The 26,894-nt window shown below is 35.9% G+C and overlaps 1 protein-coding gene across 2 annotated transcripts in view; it reads right to left on the reverse strand.

Annotated features, from left to right (window-relative positions):
• The window catches only part of ADAMTS19 (ADAM metallopeptidase with thrombospondin type 1 motif 19), a 286,825-nt gene that overhangs the window by 95,075 nt on the left and 164,856 nt on the right, over positions 1–26,894 (reverse strand). For both annotated transcript variants that reach the window (XM_073010715.1, XM_008014319.3), the window contains exon 11: positions 2,842–2,943. In XM_073010715.1, coding sequence (XP_072866816.1) covers positions 2,842–2,943 — 102 coding nt within the window. The remainder of the gene's footprint in view (positions 1–2,841; positions 2,944–26,894) is intronic.

Here is a 26,894-nt window from a genome sequence, read left to right on the forward strand (position 1 = left end):
ATGATGGCAATTTCAAAAATCTCAATTTGGGAAAATAAATAACTAAAATACATTACATAGAATCCTTCCAAACAGTCTAAAGTTCTAGTAAATTGGTATTTAATGTCTCTTTCCCCTCTTTTCATTCCTAGCAAGTACTGAAAGTAAAATATATACATTTATTATTTTTTAATAAATCATTTTGCCCACTAATCTCTGTGAAATGTAAATGCCCACACATTGATATTTGTATTGTAAGTTGCAAAATATGAAAATTATATAAAAAATATAAAAAGAGAAGAAAACAAGTTGTTTTCAATTTGCAATATGCTGTCCATAAAAAGTATATAAACCTCTTTGTTAAAAATCATTCAGAAGTATAAAATTCTGTAAGCACCTTCTCAGATGTAATTATATACTCTTAGATTAACTAGATTTATACAATTTGATTAATATCACTAGAGTGTTATCAATTGCAAAATCCCAAGCTTTGTCTCTTGGATAGCAATGTACTGAACTAGCAACGTTTAGTGCGAGGTTGCAAGCATTCAAATATTTTAGCACTCCTGCACACAATGGCAGAGTGCTGGAAGCTATTTTCACGATGGCTTCTACAACAGCTGGAAGAGATGAGTATTTGAAGAAGCCCACAAGGCCTGGAAAACTGAGAGGTTCATTAGTTATTTCAAAATACAAAGCATTACAGAACCTCTAAGAGAGTATCATTAACACAATTATAGGAAAACAAAACATTTTACTTTTGTTTAGTAATTACAGTTTTAACTGCCAAAATAAGTTTATTTTGAAGATTTCAAGAAGGCAAATTATGTTTATACATACAAGGGAAAAAATCATAGCAGAAAAATATTGAAGGTGCCAGATCATAAAAATAAAGAGATTTTTATATTGCTAAAAAACTAAAGATGAACAAGTTATGTGACGTTTGAGGACTCATGTTTGGTTATCTCTTAATATTACTGCTTTTGTGTTTCAGGGATGATAAAAATGATTGTTGGTGCAAAGTTTTATGATTCAAGCAATAAATTACTCAGCACAATATCAGGAGGCTTGCTTGATATACACAGGTTCTTGTACTTTTGTGTATATATTTAAAAAATAAAACAGACCCAAATTCTGATGCTTTGTTTAAGCTTATAGGAAATATTTGGAACAGTCTGTAAACAATTAACTGATATTTCACAGAAATTCCCTCTAAGGAATCAGTTTCTTACTGATAATATATGGTGATAAAATATTTCTAGTTTTTTTTTTTTTCAAAAATAGTTGGGTCGTAAACAATTTGTACATTTTTCTTTTCTAATTAAATAAATCATAAAAGTAATAAATGACTGCATGCTTATGTCAAACAATCCAGAAATGTCTGCAGAAAAGTTATATTCACCCATCTCATCGATATACTCCCAGCCATCAATTCTACTTCCCTCCTAAGAGGTAACTTCTAGTTACACTTTGGAGTTTTGTGTTTATATTTTCTTTCTCTTTTTTTTTCTGTCTTTGAAACAAGGTCTGGCTCTGTCGCCCAGGCAGGAGTGCAGTGGTACGGTCTCGGCTCACTGCAACCTCTGCCTTCCGGGCTCAAGCAATCCTTCCACCTCAGCCTTCTGAGTAGCTGGAATTACAGGCCTGCGCCACCATGCCTAGCTAATTTTATGAGTTTGAAAATATATACTTCTGTGTGTGTGTGCGTGTGTGTGTGTATACAAACTGTGTTTTCCTTAAATGTCAAATCATATTATAAAGTATCAATATTTCTGACTATCAACTAACAGCCATGTCTTATAGATCTCTTCAGGTTAGAACATAGGCATCTGCCTCATTTTTTAACAACTACATGGTGACCGTTCATCTCCTAATGAATATTTTTATTGTTTCTCATTTCTCTCCATTACAAACTGCATCCTTACCTAAGCATCTTTGTGTGCATGTGTGTGTGTGTATATATGTGCGTCTGTGTGTGTACTTTCTTCAGATGATTTTCTAGAAGTTGAATACCTTCATTTCTGTCCATTTTTCAAATCAATATGTTTTTAAAATAAGATTCCACATAATTTCATGTTTTCTTCAAGTATTTCACCATAAGCAATCTATAGGTTCTTTGTGTTGCTATTTATTTTCAAATGTAATACACATTCATGCTCTTCAGAGGCAAGCTTTCTGATCTTGCAATTGAGTACAGTGATAACAATTCTACTCTCCCATCACAGTATGCAAATTAGAAAATTATGTAAACTATTGATCTGTTATCTTTTGATTATCTTAACCATAATTATTAAATGCATGTGAAATCCATCTTCTTCATATTCCTCAAAGGAAAATTAATTTTCAACAGCAGTTATTTTGATCTGGAAATGTATACTAATAAATTTTTAAAGTCTTATGAAGTACGTTAAACTACACAGACAGCCAAATATTTACTAATCTCCAAATGTCAACTGGAATATTTTATGGATGATTATTATATTGACAAGGAAAAAATACTCAGTTGCTCTCCTAAGTCAATGATTTTATACTTGAAAGGATTCATCGGTGATGAGAAATTTTACCATTTATGCTATTATTTGTGCTTAATTTACTTCTGTTTAAAAAGTAAAAAAAGTTCACATTTTTGCTATATTAATGTATATATATGACTCTCAACATTCTCATAATCAACAACAAATAACATAAAACCCCACCACATTGATATTAACAAAACAACCACAGATTTTATAAAGTATAAATGTTAAAATTGATGAAATACTAATATTTTTGTATATACTGAAATAATTCCATCAGTGCTAAGCAAGTTTCTCAAGTTTCACCTAGTATACTTATTAAATTCAGACAACACAAATGACTTACCTTACCAGGGTCACAGTCAGTTCCATCCATTGGTGGGTCTAGTTTGGTTTTGCATTCTTTCTCACCTTCTACCTTGCACCATAATCCTGTGCAAATAACATGCTGAAAACAAAGGCACACTATAAGGGGAAGATATCACATTTTTTTAAGTGAAGCCAATCACTGTTAAGAAAGCTATTTTGGTAAAACAACAAAAATTATTTGAAGAAAAATATGCTTTTGGTACTTAAAATATTAAACCTGTAATTGAAATAGTATAGGGTTCATTTATAGTGATGGGAAGATTGATACATAATGATAGAAAAATCTGTTTACTAAAGTTAAATCTTTTAAAACTTCCTTAAATAAAACACATATGGTTACACAAGATACAATGGAAAAACTTAAGACAGAAATAATCATTTATACTATGACACATGGACCAGCTGGAAGAATAAGTGTTTGTTTTTGTGTTATAAATTCATTGTCTGCTGCCCTAAAGTCTATTCCCACTTATGCTCTGCTTTTATGCTTAAATGCCATGGTTAGTACTTTATTAATTCATTATACAGTCTTGACCCCTGACACAATATAGTCTTAGTGTGTATGTTTCAATAAATTGTTATCAATACTTTTTACCTCAATATGAAGGATTTTTACATCTTCAGAACACAATGAAAGTTTTCTAGGGAAATGTTAAAGGGATTAAAAAATACTGGGATAAGGCAGCTGAAACATGGCAACAATAAGCAAAGAGAACTCTGAGGAAATGTAATAGAAAAATTGTCAAAAACCTCAGACACAGCTATGATTGTGGTCAGCTCACAGACAGATAAGAAGAGGTCAACACACACATTAATAAAGACTTTCTATTTCTGTAAGGTGGTTGACATTTTTTAGACTCAAAAATATTGTTAACAATTGTGCAGAAATATGAAATCCATAAAGGACATTTAAAAGTGACTTAAAAAATAAGCTGAGTGTGGTGGTACACACCTGTAATCCCAGCTACTCAGGAGGCTGAGGAACGAGAATTGCTTGAACCCAGGAGGCAGAGGTGGCAGTGAGCTGAGACAGCACCACTGCACTCCAGCCTGGGTGACAGGATGAGACTGTCTCAAAAAAGAAAAAAAAAATGAGTTGAGTATTAAATCCGTAGCGAAGATGACTGTGTTACTACCTATCCAGACATTGGGAGAAGAGGGTGGAGGATAACAGGTCAATAAAGACAGAACAAGTAGAAATGGGAAAGGCATAGTTATGAAAAGGTGAGCAGACCAGTGCAATGGGGAGTAGGGATATCATGGGGAGAGTAGCAAAAAACAAGGTTGAAAAGACGGAAGAGTCAGGAAAGACTAGGGACTTTATGTTTGTAGGGAAAAATAAGCCATTTAGCAGTTGACCAGCAGCAGATTGATAAGATAATAGGTTATTTTGGGAAACTTATTCTGGTGTTGGTGTTCAAAACAGACTAAAAATCACAGCAAAATTAAAGTTAACTTATGACCCAAATCTATTAAATATATTTGAAAAATGCATTTAAATTGTGACATGCCTATTTGAAACATATATTCTTTCAATATATTTAATATTTGATTGCTCTAATACTTACTTTGTTGCAAATCCCAACATATTATTTTCCTATACTTTATATTTCTGAACTGTTTGTAGCTTTTAAAATTCAATAGTCTATGGAGAGAGTAAGATATATTTAATTTACCTTATTTTTTTTTTCTGTGACCTTTTTTCCAGCTTCAAAATATGTCACACAAATATATCTTATTATATTTAGGATATGGTTTAGCTTAACTAGTGTGCTTCTAACTGCCCATAGCATTTACCAAAAATTCATCTAGAAAATTATTGTAAAGAATGCCTATAATCATATTGCCCCTTTGTAAAATTTTGAACTCTTGAAAATAGGCAAAGAGGTCAAATGTTTTTCATGTACTTTTGTGGAGACATTTAAGAATATTTCAATTATCAGATGTCTAACCTGAGCATTTTTGATTCTAGAAATTTTTCACCCACCTAGGAACTGTCTGTCAAGGATGTTTGATAATTATGGGGTCAAATGTTGAATTTTCTTTAGAAGAAAATTTCAAAGAAGAATTTTTCTTTGCATTTAATAAAACTTAGTTATCTCATAACAATAATTATTTTATTCAAGTTCATTAGTTAACCATTGCATACTGAACTGAAAAAGCAAATCTACACTGTAGTTTTGGAATAATGCTTGCTTGTTGAACGTTGTTGGTAGTCTACATTCTGTTCTTCCACCATTATCTGCTGCTATTTGAAACGGCAGGTACTCTAACTGATTCCTACTTGAGACACTCAGAGCACACAAGCAAACTTGGCAGCTTTTCAAGATAAGCATGGTCACGTAGAATAAAATCTCTCTCAGAGATGTTTTTTACCCTTTCTGTTCTGCAGGTCTAGGGATCTTATGGTAAGTAAATTACAGCCTCAGTTAAAAGTAACTGAGATTTAGAAGTTCAAACCAAACAGCCACAAGGCAATAAAACGTTGCAGAAATAGTATGTATAGTTTTCACCTTGAAAAGTGGAATACCTCAGATATGTCACATTAGAGGTATATAATAGCAAACCCTTTCTAAAGGGCAGAATGGGGAATTACGGTATTACATTAGAACCAAACACTGTCCATATGTTACACAGGCAAGAGTGAAATAATTTTTTCAACTTAGTTGCTGAAACCACTTAATAAATCAGTTAAGAAAATATCTATAACTTAAAATGCTTGGCATAGGAATCCACAACAGAGATGCACAACCCAGCATTTTCTAGCAAACTAATAAAAATAATACAATATTCCTTTGTTATGCTTCTATAACAAAAAGAGTTTATTGAAAGAATATAATACGTACTTGGATGTTTATCTCAAATAGGCTTTTTAAATGTTACATAAATGTACTATGTATTGAAATGGAAGGTTAATTGTCCTGTACAAATCTTATAAAATTTATCTTCAAAGCTAACCTGTACCCATGCCTTTCACAACAAATAGTTCCATTAAGATGTTCTGAAATTTATGTTAAAATAAGACAATTTTAACTGCATATGCATTGAAGTAATAATTAATCCTTGGACTTACAACTACTTTCTTTTCCCTGCATTACTGTCTGAAATACATTTTCAATAACTTCACAGATTGCAAAGGTAATTCAGACATAAGATAAAATTTTAGAAACATTATTTTTCTAACAGAAAAAGAATTAACATTTTCTTTTAATAACAGAACTTTATTATAATTAGAATAACTTTGTGTGAGAGTGTGTGTGTGTATGAGACAGTACTAAAATAGGAAACAAAGACTCAAAAGGGAAAATAAAGCTGAACTCTAGTTCTTTATAAAGATGAATACAATTGAAAATTAAGCAAAAAGAGAAGGCAAAAATAAATACTACTAGGAATAACACATGAGGGCATAACAGATAACAGTTCAAACAGAAAATAGACATTATAATTAAATCTATGCCAATACACTTGAAAACTGTATGAAATTGAAAAATAGAAACTTAAAATTTACTAAAGTGAAATCAAGAAGAAATAGAAAAGGAAGGTGAACAATTCTATAACCACAGAATAGTTAAGCCTGTTAAAAATCTTCCCACAAAGAATACACCTGTCCAAAGACTAACACTCTTTGAAGGAATGTAGATTCTCAACACACAGAAACTTTCTAGAGAACAGAAAAAGAGGGCATCACTTCTTTTTAACTTTTATTTTAGGATTAGTGGTACATAATGAAGATTTGTTGCATAGGTAAACATGTTTCACAGAGGTTTATTGTACAGATTATTTCATCACCCAGGTATTAAGCCCAGTACCCAATTGTTATCTTTTCTGCTCCTTTCCCTCCCACCACCCTCCCTGCTCAAGTAGGCCCCAGTGTCTGTTGTTTCCTTCTCTGTGTTCATAAGTTTTTGTTTAGCTCCCACTTGTAAGTGAGAACATGTGGTAATTGGTTTGTTGTTGTTGTTGTTGTTGTTTTTGAGACAGAGTCTCACTCTTGTCACCCAGGCTGGCGTGCAGTAGCACGATGATCTTGGCTCAATACAACCTCTGCCTCCCAGGTTCAAGCAATTCTCCTGCCTCAGCCTCCCAAGTACCTGGCATTACAGGCACCTGCCACCATGCCAGGCTAATTTTTGTATTTTTAGTAGAGACGGGTTTCGCCAAGTTGGCCAGGCTGGTCTTGAACTCCTGACCTCAGTTGATCCGCCCACCTCGGCCTCCCAAAATGCTGGGATTACAGACGTGAGCCTCTGCACCCGGCAGTTATTTGTGTGTGTGTGTGTGTGTGTGTGTGTGTGTGTGTGTGTGTGTGTGTGTTTTGTCCCAGTGTTAGTTTGCTGAGGATAATAGCCTACAGTTCTATCCATATTCCTGTACAACTTCTAAACACTATGATATCCAAACTAGAGGGGGATTTTAAAAGAAAGTAAAGATAGTGATCTACTTCATTTATAAGATCTGAATATGCTAAACAAATTTTAACAGGCTGAATCTAGCCATGACCAAATTAGGTTTTCTTCCTCAGAATACAGGTAAGTTTGATATTAGGAATTTAATTAATGTACTTGGGCACATCAATAACTTAAAATCTATGATTTTTATATCTGTGGATACAAAATACATGATGCAATTTAACATTCACTTAAACATCTTAGCAAACTAGTCATTGAAATTAATTTATAATTAAAGGGTATCTAAGAAAATCTACAGCAAATATTATAAATGTCAAATATGGCAAGTTTTCTCTTCAGATTAGGCACATGGCAAAGATGATATCTTGATACCAGTGTAAGGAGGTGAAGTTATGATATATTCAAAGAGCAAAAAAGAGAAAAAAAAATCTGTCAATCTACACTCCTGAACTCAGCTAAAATTTTATTCAGGTTTGAAGGTTAAATAAGGACCCTTTCAATGAAACAAACACTGAGTGTTTACCTTCTACAGATCTGCCCCAAAGGTGCTTCTCAATGATGTTCTTTAAGAAAAAGAAATATGAAAAAAAAAGAAATTGAAAAGCAATGGTAAGCAAACAGACTGATAAAAATGAGGATAAATCTAATAAACATTGACTACATAATGTAACACTTATTGGATTTAAACATTAATTATAAACTTTCTTTTAGTGGGAAGAAATGTTAGAAATCTAGCTCATTTACATCCTAGAAACTTTATCCTTTAACAGAAGATTTCGCCACTGCCAGCTGAATAAGTCGACATTCTCTCTTTCACCTCCTCCACTCCACATACATAGCTACTGGCAGAAGTAAAGTGATAGGCATAGAAAGGGAAATGTAACCCATGGACAGCCAATGAATGAAGCAGCAAGCTGCAAGGGACTCTTTCATAGTTACATCAGGAAGTGATAAAGAAAGGGAATAAGAAGAAATTAAAAGAAAGGAGAACTGTTAATATCTATATAATGGAGGCCCCCAAAGAAAAGAAAACAATAAAAAGAAGGAAGAGCCTATTTTAAATTTTTAAAGAAAAATGATACAAAATTAAGATAAAAAGATTCCCCTTCTGGAATTGTAGATTAATTTCTCAAAAAACCAACCCTCTTGTAGGTATCAACTATAAACTGTGAACAGAATACAAAAAACAACTTCCTGAAGGCTCTGGAGAGTGAACCAAGGCAACACACTTTTTGTTTTAAATTTAACTTTTGGCCAGGCACGGTGGCTCATGCCTGTAATCCCAGAACTTTGGGAGGCCGGGGAAGGTGGATCACCTGAGGTCAGGAGTTTGAGACCAGCCTAGCCAACATGGTAATACCTTGTTTCTACTAAAAATACAAAAATTAACCAGACGTCGTGGCAGGTGCCTGTAATTTCAGCTACTCAGGAGGCTGAGAAGGAGAATTGCTTGAACCTGGGAGCTGGAGGTTGCAGTGAGCTGAGATGGCGCCACTGCACTCCAACCTGGGCAACAGAGCAAAACTCTGTCTCAATAAATAAATACATAAATTTCACTTTTAAGTTCAGGGGTACATGTGCAGGTTTGTTATACCTAAACTTGTGTCATGGGGGTATGATATACAGATTATTTCATCACCCAGGTAGTAAGCCTAGTACCCATTACATATTTTTGCTGATCCTCTCCCTCCTCATAGACTCTACCTTCTAATTGGCTCCAATGTGTGTTGTTCCCTTCTGTGTCCACAAGTTCTTATCATTTAGCTCTCACTTGTAAGTGAGAACATGTGGCATTTGGTTTTCTGTTCCTGCATTAGTTTGCTGATAATAATGGCTCCAGTTCCATCCATGTTGCTGCAAAGGACATTATCTCATTTTTTATGGCTGCATAGTATTCCATGGTGTATACGTTCCACATTTTCTTTATCTAATCTGTCACTGATGAGCGTTGAGGTTCATTCGATGTCTTTGCCATTGTGAATAGTGCTGCAGTAAATATATGCATGCATGTGTCTTTGTAACAGAATAACTTATAATTCCTTTGGGTATATACCCAGTAATAGGATTGCTGGTCAAATGCTATTTCTGTTTTTAGCTCTTTGAGGAATTGCCCCACTGTTTTCCACAATGGTTGAACTAATTTACACTTCCATCAACAGTGTGTAAGTGTTCCATTTTCTCCACATCTCATTAGCATCTGTTATTTTTTGACATTTTAATAGTAGCCATTCTGACTAGTGTAAGATGGTATTACACTGTGGTTTTGATTTGCATTTCTCTAGTGATTAGCGATGTTCATATGATTGTTGGCTGCATGTATGTCTTCTTTTGAAAAGTGTCTGTTAATGTCGTTTGCCCACCTTTTATTGGGGTTGCTTGTTTTTTGCTTGTAAACTTAAGTTTGCTATTGATGCTAGATATTAGACCTTTGTTAGATTCACAGTTTGCAAAAATCTTCTACCACTCTGTAGGCTGTCTGTCCACTCTTGGTGGAAACTTGATAGTTTCTTTTGCTGTGCAGAAGCTCTTTAGTTTAATTAGATCCCCTCCCTCCCTCCCTCCCTCCTTCCTTCCTTCCTCCCTCCTTCCCTCCCTCCCTCTCTCTCTCTCTCTCTCTCTTTTTCTTTTGCTTTTGGTGCAATTGCTTTTGGAGTCTTTTTCATGAAATCTTTGCTTGTTCCTGTGTCCAGAATGGTATTGCCTAGTTTGTCTTCCAAGGATTTTTATAGTTTTGGGTTTTACATGTAAGTATCTAATCCATCTTGAGTTAATTTTTGTGTATGGCCTAAAAAGGGGTCCAGTTGCAATCTTCTGCATATGGCTAGTAAGTTATCCCAGCACCATTTATTGAACAGGTCTGTCAAAGATCAGATAGTTGTAGGTGTGCAACTTTATTCCTGAGTTTTCCCTTCTGTTCCATTGGTCTATCTGTCTGTTTTGTCCCAGTATCGTGTTGTTTTTATTACTGTAGCCCTGAAGTATAGTTTGAGGTCAGGTAACATGATGCCTCCAGCTTTCTTCTTTTTGCTTGATTGCCTTGGCTATTTGGGCTTGTTTCTGTTTATATATGAATTTTAAAATAGGTTTTCTAATTCTGTGAAGAATATCAATGGTAGTTTAATAGGAATAGCAGTGAATCTATAAATTGCTTTGGGCAGTATGGCCATTTTAACAATACTGATTCTTCCTATACATGAGCATGGAATGTTTTTCCATTTGTGTCACCTCTGATTACTTTGAGCAGTATTTTCTATTTCTGCATGTAGAGATCTTTCACCTCCCTGGTTGGCTGTATTCCTACGTATTTTATTTTTTGTGCATGGCAATTGTGAAAGTGATTGCATTCAACAGGCACACTTTTGAGGGGAACTGAAAAAACTGGCACAAGGTTAGTTCATCATTTTTGCAACTTTAACCTGACAGATGCCCACTATTGTGTCCTGACATTAGGTGCCAACTGGGAAAAACATATCATCTTATAGAGTCATGAAGACAGAAACTGAGGTGGTCAAGGCTGCCATAAACTGAAGGGAGAATCCCAGAGGGAATAGAATCAGAGGAGCTTAAGTCTTCCCTTGGCACCTGACCCATACATACACAACACACCCTACAAATAGCACAGATAAGAGAAAAATGAATTGATCTAAGATATGAGCTACTGCCTACAACAGATGAGACAAAATTTCCAGTTTACATCTAATTAATGTAATTGCCTGTGAAAACAAAAAGCAGTCTTTTAAGGAATATAACAGAATCCAGAGCCTCTATAACAGGGGTCAGCAAACTCTTTCTGTAAATTGCCCAGTAGGATATATTTTAGGCTTCTTGGCCAGGTGGTCTCTGTTGCAATTATTCAACACTGCCATTGTAGCTTGAGTGCAGCCATAGAAAATTAATGAAAAAATGTGTGTCACTGTGTTCCAGTAAAACTTTAAGCCATAGTTTGCTCATGCTTGCTCTACAATATAACAACATTTCTAGTATAGAAGTAAAAATCACTGGCATATGTAGAACAGCAAAATGCAACCCTTTCTTTAAAAATGTAAATAAACAATTCAAACCTGAGATGACACATGTGTTATGATTTTCATAAAATTTGAAACTGACTTTATGAATAGACCTAGTGAGGTAATGGAAATTTACTTGTAATAAATGAAAAGATATCTCAAGAGAAAAGTTTAAAAAAAGTAAATTGCAACTTTCACTTTAGATGTGAAAAATACAATATGTAAAATTAAAAGTTGACTGAATGGATTTGAGCAGGATGGAAATAATAAAAATTCAGTAAGCTTGAAAATAGTTTAAAAGAAATTACCCACTCTGAAGGAGAAAGGGAAAATGTTGAAAAATGTGAAAGATTTACAGAAAGCTGTGAGATTATATCAAAAAAATGAATGTGTGTACCTATTCTCAGGAGAGGATGGAGAGGTAGGAAAGTATTTAAAGGAATGATTACTAAAACTTCTTGCCAAATTTGAGTAAAGGCAGAGATTTACAAAATTAGTAAGTTCAACAATCCTCCAATGGGATAAATATGCAGTAAAGCATATGTAGACACATTGTAGTCAAGCTTCTGAAAACCAAAGATAAGGAGAATATCTTGCACACAAACAGGAACAAACAACAGATTACTTACAGGGAAATGACAATCCAAGGGCTATATATTTCTCATCTTAAACTACGGAGAAGAGAAGATAGAGGAATGTTTCTGAGATGGTAAAAGAAAAAGAAAAAGTCAACCTATAATTTTACATCTAGTGAAAATATATTTCAAAAATTAAGGTGAAATGAAAATTTTCAGGTGAAAGAAAAGAGAATTTTGTCACTAGCAACCCAACTAAAAGACATGGAGAAAGAAAATGAAACCAAAGGAAAACTCCTATCTTCAGGAAGTTATGAAGAACAATGGAAAGGGTAAATATCAAGCTAAAAGTGAAAGACTATTTTTACATTCTTAATCCTTAAAATACATGCAATGTATATAAAGTAGAATGTATACAATTTTATTGTATGGTCTACAATGTACACAGATGACTTCTCTCTCTCTCTCTCTCTCTCTATATATATATATATATAGACCATATATATCTATATATATAAATGACCGTAGTACAGAAACCTGAATGAGGAAGTCTAAATGCACGTACGTGGTTGCATATTCCAATAATTCCAAATGAAATAGTACTATAATAACTCTAAATAGATTCAGAAAAATTGAGGGTTTATATTTTAATCCGTAGAGGTGAGTTTGGCAAACGATGGCCTGGAGACTGGCCACCTGTCTTGTTCATCCACTTACATATTATCTGTGGCTGATTTGAGCTAGAGCAGCAGATTTGAGTTGCAACATAGGCTCTGCTGCTGACAAGCCTAATATATTTACTATCTGGCCCTTTAAATAAAGATGTGTGATCCCAGACCTAGACCCAGATCAGGTCTCTTAAAGAGGTAAAGGATTATAGCTAAAAATGTAATAGATAAAGTAGGATCCTAAAGAGAATTCAAATAACATAAAAGTAAATTAATGGGGATCAGAGGGAAATAAAGAGTTAAAAAATAAATTATAAAATCAAGACCTAAATTCAAACACATTGTTTAATCAATGATTAAACATTAATGAAATACCTACCTCAATTAAAAGGTTATAATTTTTAAAACAGATTAAAATCAAGACTTAACTACATGCTTACTATAAGAAACTCACTTGAAATAGTACATGGATACATTTAAACTAAATAAAAGCATAATATTATACCATGCAAAAAATAAACACTCAAAATCAGATTAATATCAGATATAATAAACTTCAATATAATATGGTAGAAGTTATACTTCTACCAGTGATAAAGAAGACTTTTTCATAATGAAAAGAAATGCAATAAGAAGACATAGGGGGGCGGAGCAAGATGGCCGAATAGGAACAGCTCCAGTCTCCAACTCCCAGCGCGAGCGACACAGAAGACCGGTGATTTCTGCATTTTCAACTGAGGTACTGGGTTCATCTCACTGGGGAGTGCCAGACAATCGGTGCTGGTCAGCTGCTGCAGCCCGACCAGCGAGAGCTGAAGCAGGGCAAGGCATTGCCTCACCTGGGAAGTGCAAGGGGGAAGGGAATCCCTTTTCCTAGCCAGGGGAACTGAGACACACAACACCTGGAAAATCGGGTAACTCCCACCCCAATACTGCGCTTTAAGCAAACAGGCACACCAGGAGATCATATCCCACACCTGGCCGGGAGGGTCCCACACCCACGGAGCCTCCCTCATTGCTAGCACAGCAGTCTGTGATCTACCGGCAAGGCAGCAGCGAGGCTGGGGGAGGGGCGCCCGCCATTGCTGAGGCTTAAGTAGGTAAACAAAGCTGCTGGGAAGCTCGAACTGGGTGGAGCTCACAGCAGCTCAAGGAAACCTGCCTGTCTCTGTAGACTCCACCTCTGGGGACAGGGCACAGTAAATAATAGCAAATGCAGCAGCTCTGCAGACGCAAACGACTCTGTCTGACAGCTTTGAAGAGAGCAGTGGATCTCCCAACACGGAGGTTGAGATCTGAGAAGGGACAGACTCCCTGCTCAAGTGGGTCCCTGACCCCTGAGTAGCCTAACTGGGAGACATCCCCCACTAGGGGCAGTCTGACACCCCACACCTCAAAGGGTGGAGTACACCCCTGAGAGGAAGCTTCCAAAGCAAGAATCAGACAGGTACACTCGCTGTTCAGAAATATTCTATCTTCTGCAACCTCTGCTGCTGATACCCAGGCAAACAGGGTCTGGAGTGGACCTCAAGCAATCTCCAACAGACCTACAGCTGAGGGTCCTGACTGTTAGAAGGAAAACTATCAAACAGGAAGGACACCTACACCAAAACCCCATCAGTACATCACCATCATCAAAGACCAGAGGCAGATAAAACCACAAAGATGGGGAAAAAGCAGGGCAGAAAAGCTGGAAATTCAAAAAATAAGAGCGCATCTCCCCCGGCAAAGGAGCGCAGCTCATCGCCAGCAATGGATCAAAGCTGGACGGAGAATGACTTTGACGACATGAGAGAAGAAGGCTTCAGTCCATCAAATTTCTCAGAACTAAAGGAGGAATTACGTACCCAGCGCAAAGAAACTAAAAATCTTGAAAAAAAAGTGGAAGAATTGATGGCTAGAGTAATTAATGCAGAGAAGCTCATAAACGAAATGAAAGAGACAAAAACCATGACACGAGAAATACGTGACAAATGCACAAGCTTCAGTAACCGACTCGATCAACTGGAAGAATGTCAGCGATTGAGGATCAAATGAATGAAATGAAGCGAGAAGAGAAACCAAAAGAAAAAAGAAGAAAAAGAAATGAACAAAGCCTGCAAGAAGTATGGGATTATGTAAAAAGACCAAATCTGCGTCTGATTGGGGTGCCTGAAAGTGAGGGGGAAAATGGAACCAAGTTGGAAAACACTCTTCAGGATATGATCCAGGAGAACTTCCCCAACCTAGTAGGGCAGGCCAACATTCAGATCCAGGAAATACAGAGAACGCCACAAAGATACTCCTCGAGAAGAGCAACTCCAAGACACATAATTGCCAGATTCACCAAAGTTGAAATGAAGGAAAAAATCTTAAGGGCAGCCAGAGAGAAAGGTCGGGTTACCCACAAAGGGAAGCCCATCAGACTAACAGCAGATCTCTCGGCAGAAACTCTTCAAGCCAGAAGAGAGTGGGGGCCAATATTCAATATTCTTAAAGAAAAGAATTTTAAACCCAGAATTTTATATCCAGCCAAACTAAGTTTCATAAGTGAAGGAGAAATAAAATCCTTTACAGATAAGCAAATGCTTAGAGATTTTGTCACCACCAGGCCTGCCTTACAAGAGACCCTGAAGGAAGCACTAAACATGGAAAGGAACAACCGGTACCAGCCATTGCAAAAACATGCCAAAATGTAAAGACCATCAAGGCTAGGAAGAAACTGCATCAACTAACGAGCAAAATAACCAGTTAATATCATCATGGCAGGATCAAGTTCACACATAACAATCTTAACCTTAAATGTAAATGGACTAAATGCTCCAATTAAAAGACACAGACTGGCAAACTGGATAAAGAGTCAAGACCCATCAGTCTGCTGTATTCAGGAGACCCATCTCACACGCAGAGACATACATAGGCTCAAAATAAAGGGATGGAGGAAGATTTACCAAGCAAATGGAGAACAAAAAAAAGCGGGGGTTGCAATACTAGTCTCTGATAAAACAGACTTTAAACCATCAAAGATCAAAAGAGACAAAGAAGGCCATTACATAATGGTAAAGGGATCAATTCAACAGGAAGAGCTAACTATCCTAAATATATATGCACCCAATACAGGAGCACCCAGATTCATAAAGCAAGTCCTTAGAGACTTACAAAGAGACTTAGACTCCCATACAATAATAATGGGAGACTTCAACACTCCACTGTCAACATTAGACAGATCAACGAGACAGAAAGTTAACAAGGATATCCAGGAATTGAACTCATCTCTGCAGCAAGCAGACCTAATAGACATCTATAGAACTCTCCACCCAAAATCAACAGAATATACATTCTTCTCAGCACCACATCGTACTTACTCCAAAATTGACCACGTAATTGGAAGTAAAGCACTCCTCAGCAAATGTACAAGAACAGAAATTATAACAAACTGTCTCTCAGACCACAGTGCAATCAAACTAGAACTCAGGACTAAGAAACTCAATCAAAACCGCTCAACTACATGGAAACTGAACAACCTGCTCCTGCATGACTACTGGGTACATAACGAAATGAAGGCAGAAATAAAGATATTCTTTGAAACCAATGAGAACAAAGATACAACATACCAGAATCTCTGGGACACATTTAAAGAAGTGTGTAGAGGGAAATTTATAGCACTAAATTCCTACAAGAGAAAGCAGGAAAGATCTAAAATTGACACTCTAACATCGCAATTAAAAGAACTAGAGAAGCAAGAGCAAACACATTCGAAAGCTAGCAGAAGGCAAGAAATAACTAAGATCAGAGCAGAACTGAAGGAGATAGAGACACAAAAAACCCTCCAAAAAATCAATGAATCCAGGAGTTGGTTTTTTGAAAAGATCAACAAAATTGACAGACCACTAGCAAGACTAATAAAGAAGAAAAGAGAAAAGAATCAAATCGACGCAATTAAAAATGATAAAGGGGATATCACCACCGACCCCACAGAAATACAAATTACCATCAGAGAATACTATAAACACCTCTACGCAAATAAACTGGAAAATCTAGAAGAAATGGATAATTTCCTGGACACTTACACTCTTCCAAGACTAAACCAGGAAGAAGTTGAATCCCTGAATAGACCAATAGCAGGCTCTGAAATTGAGGCAATAATTAATAGCCTACCAACCAAAAAAAGTCCAGGACCAGATGGATTCACAGCTGAATTCTACCAGAGGTACAAGGAGGAGTTGGTACCATTCCTTCTGAAACTATTCCAATCAATAGAAAAAGAGGGAATCCTCCCTAACTCATTTTATGAGGCCAACATCATCCTGATACCAAAGCCTGGCAGAGACACAACAAAAAAAGAGAATTTTAGACCAATATCCCTGATGAACATCGATGCAAAAATCCTCAATAAAATACTGGCAAACTGGATTCAGCAACACATCAAAAAGCTTATCCACCATGATCAAGTGGGCTTCATCCCTGGGATGCAAGGCTGGTTCAACATTCGCAAATCAATAAACATAATCCGGCATATAAACAGAACCAAAGACAAGAACCACATCATTATCTCAATAGATGCAGAAAACGCTTTTGACAAAATTCAACAGCCCTTCATGCTAAAAACACTCAATAAATTCGGTATTGATGGAACGTACCTCAAAATCATAAGAGCTATTTATGACAAACCCACAGCCAATATCATACTGAATGGGCAAAAACTGGAAAAATTCCCTTTGAAAACTGGCACAAGACAGGGATGCCCTCTCTCACCACTCCTATTCAACATAGTGTTGGAAGTTCTGGCTAGGGCAATCAGGCAAGAGAAAGAAATCAAGGGGATTCAGTTAGGAAAAGAAGAAGTCAAATTGTACCTGTTTGCAGATGACATGATTGTATATTTAGAAAACCACCATTGTCTCAGCCCAAAATTTCCTTAAGCTGATAAGCAACTTCAGCAAAGTCTCAGGATACAAAATTAATGTGCAAAAATCACAAGCATTCTTATACACCAGTAACAGACAAACAGAGAGCCAAATCAGGAATGAACTTCCATTCACAATTGCTTCAAAGAGAATAAAATACCTAGGAATCCAACTTACAAGGGATGTAAAGGACCTCTTCAAGGAGAACTACAAACCACTGCTCAGTGAAATAAAACAGGACACAAACAAATGGAAGAACATACCATGCTCATGGATAGGAAGAATCAATATTGTGAAAATGGCCATACTGCCCAAGGTAATTTATAGATTCAATGCCATCCCCATCAAGCTACCAATGAGCTTCTTCACAGAATTGGAAAAAGCTGCTTTAAAGTTCACATGGAACCAAAAAAGAGCCCTCATCTCCAAGACAATCCTAAGTCAAAAGAACAAAGCTGGAGGCATCACGCTACCTGACTTCAAACTATACTACAAGGCTACAGTAACCAAAACAGCATGGTACTGGTACCAAAACAGAGATATAGACCAATGGAACAGAACAGAGTCCTCAGAAATAATACCACACATCTACAGCCATCTGATCTTTGACAAACCTGAGAGAAACAAGAAATGGGGAAAGGATTCCCTATTTAATAAATGGTGCTGGGAAAATTGGCTAGCCATAAGTAGAAAGCTGAAACTGGATCCTTTCCTTACTCCTTATACGAAAATTAATTCAAGATGGATTAGAGACTTAAATGTTAGACCTAATACCATAAAAATCCTAGAGGAAAACCTAGGTAGTACCATTCAGGACATAGGCATGGGCAAAGACTTCATGTCTAAAACACCAAAAGCAACGGCAGCAAAAGCCAAAATTGACAAATGGGATCTCATTAAACTAAAGAGCTTCTGCACAGCAAAAGAAACTACCATCAGAGTGAACAGGCAACCTACAGAATGGGAGAAAATTTTTGCAATCTACTCATCTGACAAAGGGCTAATATCCAGAACCTACAAAGAACTCAAACAAATTTACAAGAAAAAAACAAACAACCCCATCCAAAAGTGGGCAAAGGATATGAACAGACATTTCTCAAAAGAAGACATTCATACAGCCAACAGACACATGAAAAAATGCTCATCATCACTGGCCATCAGAGAAATGCAAATCAAAACCACAATGAGATACCATCTCACACCAGTTAGAATGGCGATCATTAAAAAGTCAGGAAACAACAGGTGCTGGAGAGGATGTGGAGAAATAGGAACACTTTTACACTGTTGGTGGGATTGTAAACTAGTTCAACCATTATGGAAAACTGTATGGCGATTCCTCAAGGATCTAGAACTAGATGTACCATATGACCCAGCCATCCCATTACTGGGTATATACCCAAAGGATTATAAATTATGCTGCTATAAGGACACATGCACACGTATGTTTATTGCAGCACTATTCACAATAGCAAAGACTTGGAATCAACCCAAATGTCCATCAGTGACAGATTGGATTAAGAAAATGTGGCACATATACACCATGGAATACTATGCAGCCATAAAAAAGGATGAGTTTGTGTCCTTTGTAGGGACATGGATGCAGCTGGAAACCATCATTCTTAGCAAACTATCACAAGAACAGAAAACCAAACACCGCATGTTCTCACTCATAGGTGGGAACTGAACAATGAGATCACTTGGACTCGGGAAGGGGAACATCACACACCGGGGCCTATCATGGGGAGGGGGGAGGGGGAAGGGATTGCATTGGGAGTTATACCTGATGTAAATGACGAGTTGATGGGTGCAGCACACCAACATGGCACAAGTATACATATGTAACAAATCTGCACGTTGTGCACATGTACCCTACAACTTAAAGTATAATAATAATAAATAAATTAAAAAAAAAAGACATAATGCATCAGGAAGACATAACAATAATAACTGTATCATTGTCTTGCAATAAAGCCTTATGAGGTATGAATCAAAATCTGACACAATTGAAGGCAGCAGACAGCTGCACAGTCATAGTAGGATATTTAAATTCCCCACTTTCATAATTATTGGAACATCTATACACATAATAAAAGATGATTTGTATAACTCTATTAATAACCTTGACCTAATTAATATTTATGAAACACTAACAACTGTGGAAATGCATTCTGTCAAATGCATATAGTACATTCACCTGGACAGATTATAAATGCATCTCAATAAATTTAAAGAAATCATGCAGAGTGTATTTTTGGATCTAGGAGTGGAAAGTTTGGATCATATAAGAGGTGAATGCTTAAGTGATAAAAAACAACAACAACAACAAAAACAAACAAACAAAAAACACCTAAAAACACCTACAAACACCTAAAATTTTCCCAAAGTGACTAACTATATTACCAATAGTGGTATGTGAATTCTGATTGCTCTGTATTATCAGCAACAATTTAGTGTTTTCAATTCTTTAAACTTAAGACATTGCAATGTATATGCAAATGTAGGTCTTTATGGTTTTAATTTGCATTTTTTGATACAATATGTATGATGTTATACATCTTTTAAGGAGTTTGTTGGCTATCTGCATATCTTCATTTCTAAATTGTCTGTTGAAATGTTTTGCCCATTTAATTGTGTTGCTTGGTCTTTTATTACTATTACAGGGATTATATATTTTGGACAACAATCCTTTGTCAGATATGCCTATTATAAATATTTTCACCCATTCTGTGGCTTACGTTTTCATTGTCTTAACAGAGTTTTCCTAAGATAAAATAATTAACTTTGATACATTTCAAACAATAATTTGCTGTTTTGTTTTTCCTTTATGGTTCATATTCCTGGTGTCCTATTAAAAAAGTATTTCCTCTACATTTTTCCCTGAAGTTTTATAGTTTTGTAGATTCCACATTTAGGTCTATAATACATTTAGGGTTAATTTTATCTTATGATATGATGTAATATTAAAAGATGAATATCCAATTATTCCAGCACAATTTGTTGAAAAGCTTTTCTTTACCCATTCGACTGCCTTGTTACTTTTGTTGAAATCAATTGTACACATATGTGAGACTATAATTGGACTCTCTATGATGTTCTACTGAGGAGTTAAGTCTCTCCTTTCGTCAACACCACATTGTCTTCATTACTGCAGCTTTGTAAATCTTAAATCATGCAGTTTATGTCCTCCAACTATTTCATGTTAAACCTTTTTTAAATCCAAATTCTTGTTGCCTCCGGAATTTTGCAATGCCAAATTACAGAGTCTAGGCCTTCTACAGTTTTTCATAATATTAGGTTGGTGCAAACATAATTGTGTTTTTTGCCATTACTTTATTTCAATTCCAGTCTGTGCATTGGCTTCAAAGAGAGGTTTGAGAGAGTCCTACAAACTTGGATGAATAAAGTAGATACAGGAGAAATGTAAAACTGGAACTTTCTATGTCAATATTTAAGGTCATTATATGATTCAGTTATACTATAAACTTTTCTATCTATTTAATACATATGCAATTCATAGTGTGCCTAGTTCACAAAGACAGGATCTTAAGTTTCCTGGAGGTCTTCAATTTTATCACACTTCCTTCTTTTTCAAAAAAAGGTTAACTCCTACGGGGCCACTTCTCACTAGTTCTAAGGAAAAATCCTTCCATACCTCTGTATTTTCAGCCAGGTTAAGTAATTTCAGGAAGCTATTACAATGACTTGATGCAGTTGGAGCTGGCTCACCCACAAGATGCCAGATGGCCTGAAGGTACCAGGCACCAATTGCTTAGGAGTCAGGAACAAGGCCATCCAAGAAGTCAGCCATTAATTCTGCAAATTAATGCAGAAGAGTGAGCTATTATTGCCTGCGATCAAGATTTTTCACCAGAATATCTACATCTGTGCCTTTAAACATTTTGCAGATGTAAGTTGTTATCCTAAGGGTAAATTTGTATCATTAATTATTGCATAATGCTGAGCCTCCAGTGTTTGTATTTAAATATCTGTTTATAACTGTGGAAGAGAAACATCTAATTTAGATGCTATGGCCCAACTGCCTTTGTCAGATTCAGAGTTACCTTGTTTTTAAGATTCTGCCTGAAACATACATGTTGAAGGTTGCCGTGAACGCTCACACTACAAAGCTTGATGTTTATTTGTAGTTGATTAGAAATGAGCTGGTCATAAGGATGCCATAAGGATGCCTAATTGAATTATGAATAAGCTGTGAAACAAGCTACCTGCCCAATAGCATAAGTAGGCTTTTATGTAGTTATTACATTAATATTCTAAAAGGTTATCATGTTATCTTGATATATTTCTGAGACTCAAGTGTTTACATGAGTGAAAAATTTAGAATCAGTACCCCATTATTCAATTGATTCACTTATTCATTCACCAAATATTTATTGAACACTTATTTGGATGCTAGAGATACAATGACAAAAGGGCTGACAACTTTGATAATGTGAAGGAGCTTACTATACAGGAAATTTGTTTTGTATAGCACTTAAATGACAGATTGGCAGGTATGGTGACTCCACATAGAGCCAGTTGACGGTGTATATGTATGTAGCAGAACTACAGTTATGCTTTGCTTAATGATGGAAATACATTTTGAGAAATGTGTCATTAGGCAATGTAGTCATTGTGTGAACATTGTAGAGTGTACTTACACAAGCCTAGATGATATAGCCTACTACACACCTGGGCTATATGGTGTATCCCATTGTTTCTAAGCTACAAACCTGTATGGCATGTTACTGTACTGAATATTTTAGGCAACTGTGAAACAATCCTAAGTATTTGTATATCTAAACATAGAAATGTTACAGTAAAAATACAGATTATACTCTTATAAGACCATTGTTGTATATGTGGTCCATTGACTGAAATGTCATTACGTAGTGCAAACTATTTTCAGTCTTCCACAGTTAGAACTATTTTCTGCTATAATTTTTAGTTATACTTCCTGACACATTATATATTCAGGCATTCCCATATAGCTTCAAATAATGGTGTGTCAAACCCTTTGGGAAAAAATATCAACCGTCTAATCTCAGCCTTTATTTTGCTCCACTTTTCTTCAGTTTTTTAAAAAAATTTGTTTTATACTTTAATTCTAAGTTCAGGGGTATATTACAGGTTTGCTATATAGCTAAACTCAATGTCACAGGGGTTTGTTGTACAGATGATTTCATCCCCCACGTACTAAGCCTAGTACTCAACAGCTATTTTTTCTGATCCTCTCCCTCCTCCCACCCTCCAGTCTTCAGTAGGCCCCAGTGTCTATTGTTCCCTTCTTTGTGTTCATGAGTTCTTATTATTTAGCTCCCAATTATAAGTGAGAACAAATAGTATTTGGTTTTTTGTTCCTGCATTAGTTTGCTAAGGATAATGGCCTTCACCTCCATCCATGTTCCTGCAAAAGACATGATCTCGTTCTTTTTTATCGCTGCATAGTATTCCATAGTGTATATGTACCACATTTTCTTTATCCAACCTGTCACTAGGGGGCGTTTAGGTTAATTCTATGCCGTTGCTATTGTGAACAGTGCTGCAGTGAACATTCACATGCATGTGTCTTTATAGTGGAATGATTTATATTGCTTTGGGTATATACCCAGTAAGGGGATTGCTGAGTTGAATGGTAGTTATGGGTAGTTATGTTTTTAGCTCTTTGAGGAATTGCCACACTGCTTTCCAATGGTGGAACTAATTTACACTCCCATTAACAGTGTATAAGTCTTCCCCTTTCTCTGCAACCTCACCAGCATCTGTTATTTTTTTATTTTCTAGTAATAGCCATTCTGACTGGTATGAGATGTTATCTCATTGTCGTTTTGATATGTATTTATCCAATGATCAGTGTTACTGACTTTTTTTTAATATGCTTGTTGGCTGCATGTCTTTTGGAAAGTGTCTGTTCATGTTCTTTGCCCACTTTTTAACGGAGTTGGTTTTTCCTTTTAAATTTGTTTAAGTTCCTCCCATTCTTAAGGTTGTCTCTTTAGTCTATTGATGGTTTCTTTTGCTGTGCAGAGCTCTTAAGTTTAATTAGATCCCATTTATCAAATTTTGTTTTTGCTGAAATTGCTTTTGGAATCTTTGTAATGAAATCTTTGCCCATTCCTATGGGCAAAAAATAGTCCAGACGAGTATTGCCTAGGTTGTTTTCCAGGGCTTTTACAGTTTTAGGTTTTACATTTAAGTCTTCAGCTTTTGACACAGCTTATCAGTCTCTCTTTGAGAAATGTCCTCCTCACATTGCCTCCAGGATCTTAATTTGCTTTGTTTCTATTCCTACCTCAACATACTTCAGAATTTTGTTTTTTCTTTCTCATTTTCCGAAACTCTAAATATTGCATTGACTTGGGTCTTAGTCCTTGAAACTTTTCTAACTCACTTCCAATTGTTATTTGGTATCATGTCCCCAATATCTTATACTTCTTAATGAATTCCAAAAATATATCATGGACCTGCTTACATTCCTCCTTGGATGTGTAATGGGCATCTCAAAACATGACCCACAGTGAATCCCAGGGCATTTTGCATTCTGTTTTCTCTTGCTATATTCCTCCCAAGATAAATGCACAGCTTGTTCTTCCACTTTCTTTAGATCTCTAAACAAATGTCACTTTCTCTAGGAAACTTTCTCAGGTCCCCTTATATGAAATAACACCATCCCAACCATCTACCTTGGTAGTACTTCCTGTTTTACCTGAGTTTATATTTCTTCTAAACAATTATCACCAACTGACATATTAGATATGCATTTGCTTATTTTATATTTCCTCCAACTAAAATGTAAGTTCCACGGAGGCAGGGTCTTTGATTCCTGCTGTATTATTAGTGCTTCATACAGTGCCTGCAAAGTACTTAGAACTTAATAAGTATTTGTCAAATCAATGACTAAATATGTAAATTATCTTTTCTATGGTTCTAGCTAGCTATCTGTCATCTATTAGGTTACTACACTTTACAAGCTGTACTGATTTGGGACTGGAATATAAAAGTGGAGAGAAAATAAAAAGGAGAACATTTCTGGACACCTTAAACATAAAACTTAACTTTATTAGCACAACCTGTAATTTAAAAACAAGGCAACATCCTAGGATATTGAGAAACAGATTGTAAAAACCCAAATAAACAATCATATTTTCAGAGATCAAGGAAAAAATATCTGTGCAGGTAGGTTAGTGGGAAATAATCACGTGAATAGAGCAAAGAGCTTAGCAAAAGAAATCAATTAAGTTACTGGTTAAAACTGATAGTATAGGTGCTACAGGAGACAAAAAAATTAGTTTAAATACAAAAGCTGATCTAAGGGTTTTCCCATAGAGAAGACAATAGAGCATATAAAGAAGTTTGAGTTCCATAAGACACTGGAGAGCATAGTGGTTACAGTGCATTCTGTTTTTTGGGATTTAGACACAATCTGAGTTTGGATCTAGCATTCTCTGTTAATAGGTATAAGAACTTCAAATTATTATTTAACTGCTCTAGACCTCAAATTGTTGATTTGTAAAATGGGACTAGACAATAACTATGGCATTTAATGGTTATAAGAATCAAATTATGGTTTTAGGTCTAACATATAAGTCTTTAATCCATCTTGAATAAATTTTAAATGTTAGACCTAAAACCATAAAAACCCTAGAAGAAAACCTAGATGATACCATTCAGGACATAGGCATGGGCAAGGACTTCATGACTAAAACACCCAAAGCAATAGCAACAAAAGCCAAAATGGACATATGGGATCTAATTAAACTAAAGAGCTTCTGCACAGCAAAAGAAACTACCATCAGAGTGAACAGGCAACCTACAGAATGGGAGAAAATTTTTGCAATCTATTCATCTGACAAAGGACTAACATCCAGAATATACAAAGAACTTAAACAAATTTATAAGAAAAAAATCAAACAACCCCATCAAAAAGTGGGCTAAGGATATGAACAGACACTTTTCAAAGGAAGACATTTATGCAGCCAATAGACACATGAAAACATGCTCATCATCACTGGTCATTAGAGAAATGCAAATCAAAACTGCAATGAGATCCCACCTCATACCAGTTAGAATGATGATCATTAAAAATTCAGGAAACAACAGGTGCTGGAGAGGATGTGGAGAAATAGGAACACTTTTACACTGTTGGTGGGACTGTAAACTAGTTCAACCATTGTGGAAGACAGTGTGGCGATTCCTCAAGGATCTAGAACTACAAATACCATTTGACCCAGCCATCCCATTACTGGGTATATACCCAAAGGATTATAAATCATGCTACTGTAAAGATAAATGCACATATACGTTTATTGCAGCACTATTCACAGTAGTAAACACTTGGAACCAACCCAAATGTCCATCAGTGATAGACTGCATTAAGAAAATGTGGCACATATACACCATGGAATACTATGCAGCCATAAAAAGGGTGAGTTCATGTCCTTTGTAGTGACATGGATGCAGCTGGAAACCATCATTCTCAGCAAACTGTCGCAAGGTCAGAAAACCAAACACCGCCTGTTCTCACTCATAGGTGGGAATTGAACAATGAGAACACTTGGACAAAGGGCGGGGAACATCACACACTGGGATCTGTTGTTGGGTGGGAGGATAGGGGAGGGATAGCATTAGGAGAAATACCTAATGTAAATGATGAGTTAACGGGTGCAGCAAACCAACACAGCACATGTATACATATGTAACAAACCTGCACGTTGTACACATGTACCCTAGAACCTAAAGTATAATAAAAGAAAAAGAATCAAATTACATCATAAAAATAAATAATGTAACACACTATATGGAAGATATTTAGAGGTCAAAACATTGTAGAATGGCACTAGCAAAATTTAATTGCAATGTGATATATTAAAATAATATCTTTTTTTTTAAAATTAAGATCTACCTTTTGCAAAATGTCAGACAGTTGTTACTGCAATAAATTTCAAAATTACTCCAAGGTAATAAGAACGTCACTATCCAGAGCTATAAACTGTCCTGTGTAGCTTGGGGTATTTCATAAGCAATGGGTTCTAATAAGGAAATCTTGCTCTTATTTCCTATTAGCTGTGTCTCAGTTTGAGCCTACCTATGTAAGCTGACCCAATTCATTATTTTTTTTTTATTGTACATTAAGTTCTAGGGTACATGTGCACAACGTGCAGGTTTGTTACATAGGTATACTTGTGCCATGTTGGTGTGCTGCACCCATCAACTCGTCAGCACTCTAAAAGCTTGTAAAATAGTAACTATGGAAAAGAATCTACAATTTAACAGAATCATGTGTGTAGTTGATCATCTACTGAGTTTTTACAGCAGGAATGCTTTATAGAAGATGAACATTTTGGATGAACTGATCCATTGATCAGTTCTATCAGTTCTCTGTATCTCATGAACTGAAACTGTCTCCTGTGCAATGCTCCAGTGACAGTGAACACAGACAGCCTACTTTGTTGCCTAAAATAATGGTAACTTCAGCCTGTAAAAGTGTC

This window comes from Chlorocebus sabaeus, chromosome 23 (assembly GCF_047675955.1).
Source record: "Chlorocebus sabaeus isolate Y175 chromosome 23, mChlSab1.0.hap1, whole genome shotgun sequence".
In the NCBI taxonomy this organism is placed as follows: Eukaryota; Metazoa; Chordata; class Mammalia; order Primates; family Cercopithecidae; genus Chlorocebus; species Chlorocebus sabaeus.